This window comes from Suhomyces tanzawaensis (genome assembly GCF_001661415.1).
Source record: "Suhomyces tanzawaensis NRRL Y-17324 unplaced genomic scaffold CANTAscaffold_1, whole genome shotgun sequence".
Lineage (NCBI taxonomy): Eukaryota > Fungi > Ascomycota > Pichiomycetes > Serinales > Debaryomycetaceae > Suhomyces > Suhomyces tanzawaensis.
Genome location: NW_017963636.1, coordinates 82,548 through 85,154, shown reverse-complemented (window position 1 = coordinate 85,154; position 2,607 = coordinate 82,548). Strand labels below are relative to the sequence as shown.

The following is a 2,607-nucleotide window of genomic DNA, read 5'->3' as shown; positions in this document are numbered from 1 at the left end:
TTGCAAAGCATACGAAGGAGCACAATCAGGATTTGGGGTATCAACAGCAGCTTGGTAGGATAAGATTTTAGTGTTATCAACGTTGTATGGAATAAGAACAGTTGTCACAATAGCATTTGGGTTTCCGAAAGAGTCTTCAGACCGGACCAACAATTGGTAAGCAGCTTGAATTCTTTGTTGAAGTGTAACAAATCCGTAGGGGTTGGTCACTTTTCTCCAGTTGATAATTTCACCGGTCTTAAGCTTTTCGTACCCATCCTTTGGTTTGTAGAAGGGATCATCAGAAGGAACAACAACTCTTCTAGCAACAAGAGGATGGAGAGGAGCAGCAAGAGCAACCTGGATAAAAGCAAAGATGAAGGCGATAGACAAGAACCTCATTGCTTAATGCTTGAAGTAGTCTGAATTGGCTAAGAAAGAGAGGAATTAGCTGACAATTTATACACTTCAGATATTTCCGCTTATTAGAATATATTCCTCGGCCAACTCTTCTTTCCAGACTTTGGTTTAATAATCGTGAAGGATAATAAAGTGATACTCGATTCTGGGCAACTGCATTTGCACCCATAGTTCCTGCATGTTTGATAAAATGACCCAAAATATCGGTTAATTTAGCCATAAAACGGCCAAAAGCGCAGTAGGGTAAACCATTTCTCGATAACAATAGGCGACAAACATAAAGCGTAGGTGATAAAAATGAGTACCTTTAGTATAGAGCCAATCCTAGCGTTAGATGCATTTCTGAGGCAATGGCATACGTATTATTATTTGAGAAAAGGGTGAAGTATTTTTTATGTCAAATAATATGGTACTTGATTGTAATCCCAAATATTTATTTGGAGTTCAACGTGCCCAGAAAACCCGAGTAACGGTTATTGTCCAGTGTCACACATTTCAAGTTGAAATCAAGCTGAAATATCCATAGAGTACGATTTTTAGCCAGAATCTTGTTTGTTCAACAAACATACTTGAATCAGACCCACTCGAGAAGTCCTGACCACTCTGTCACTTGTTATGCTTCTTTCTAGTACGCGTTAGCTTTATCGTTGAACTGCCAAAATAATATGAGGGTAAATTTCAGATTCACTGCTGCATGTTGTCAACGCAATCTGCTGGTGTAGCTTCCGTGCACCAATGGAAATGAGAAACCGCGAGATGCACCTATATTTTTCGTTATTGTTTATTTGGTCGTCTGCAATAGACAGAAGTGAATGTAATAGGAGTTAAACGTATACTAACAAAGCTTAATCTTGAGATAGTTTCAATTTACAGTGTTTAAACTTCGTTAAACAGACGGGGCAGGCTCAATTCACTTCCAGTGCGTACACGTAAAAATGTGCCAACTTCAAGACTGAACTGCAAAACTTAATTAAAGGGAAATTGTCGACTCAATATCCTTCTCATCGTCAAACCAGGGACTGAACTTTCAGGAATGTAGGGTGCTACATGCAGACTGGATAATTCCTCAAAAAATGTGATCGCGACGCTCATCATTTCCTCGCGGTGCAGTACCAGGGGTTCCTTGGACTCTGTCTGCTTACTACGTGCCATTGGTCAGCCTATGCGGGGAGGAATCATTAGGAGGCAGGGAACCTGGATTAATAGATCGAAGTCCATTAGTTTCGGTCGCGCTGAACGCGTCTAAATCCGCTCCCAACAATTCATAACCATAAAGCCGAAATTCAACAAGGCAAGTCTAGTCTAAAAACTACACGGCAAATCTGTAAATTCAATAACCCTTGGACTCATGCATAACCGCAATAATAGGCAAGTGCCCAAGCTGAAGCTCCGACGCGTATTGTTTCGGCTTTCCCAACAAGTGATTACCTGTACCCCAGTTCCTTAGCCGGGTGCCAAGCCTGTGATCTTATCGGTAGAGACCACCTTGCGCCTTTGTACAAGAAGCGCTGAACGCTTTTTCGGCTTCAATCGAGTCACTTCCAGTGCAGATGCAGGATGTCTTATGTTCAGAAATGGGCATACAACGTTTCTGTGAAAGTTTCAAGTACCCCTCCTCCCACCTTTATACAAATCCACGTTTAAGCAGCGGGGTTCTTGGCAAAGTGACTTGACGCTTACGTGCTCGGGATAAATTGTGGAGTTGCAGACTCCATATTCCCCGGACGGCGCTCATGCACTGGCGATACGTTCCCGTCCCGTCCCGCCTCGATCTCCACTGATTAGTGAATTTACAGGTGACAATATCGACCCTAGTAATGGGATGGGCGAATTACATTTCAGTGTCAACTTTCAATCTAACTCGTATCCTTGATATGAAACTGATACTCTTTCTCTATGCCAACGTCTAAATCAATTAAACATACAGTGTTTTTAGAAAACATTCGAACCCTCGGCCCGGAACTTTTCGTAATACGGGAAACTCAATTTTCGTAATAGGGGCCGGATCTTTTCATACTAAGTTTAATTTTAAAACTGTACCNCCCTACCCGTGAAATTTACGACAGCAACTGCTTAGATTTGTAGTGCCTAATCGTTGTTGGAGCAAACAATGTTTTCCTCATTTTCCTTCTTAATTAAGGATTTCTCAAGAGACCGGAATTCTGGCAAAAAAAAATGTTCTATGTGATTCGCTAAAATATAAATATA

The 2,607-nt window shown here is 41.4% G+C and overlaps 1 protein-coding gene across 1 annotated transcript; it reads right to left on the bottom strand.

Annotated features, from left to right (window-relative positions):
• Positions 1 to 1,365: 1,365 nt before the first annotated feature.
• CANTADRAFT_87355 (uncharacterized protein) lies at positions 1,366 to 1,551 on the bottom strand (the record flags this gene model as incomplete). Its single annotated transcript, XM_020211331.1, has 1 exon — positions 1,366 to 1,551. One exon carries the CDS (start codon positions 1,549 to 1,551, stop codon positions 1,366 to 1,368), a length of 186 nt encoding a protein of 61 aa, XP_020066473.1.
• Between the last annotated feature and the right edge of the window lie 1,056 nt (positions 1,552 to 2,607).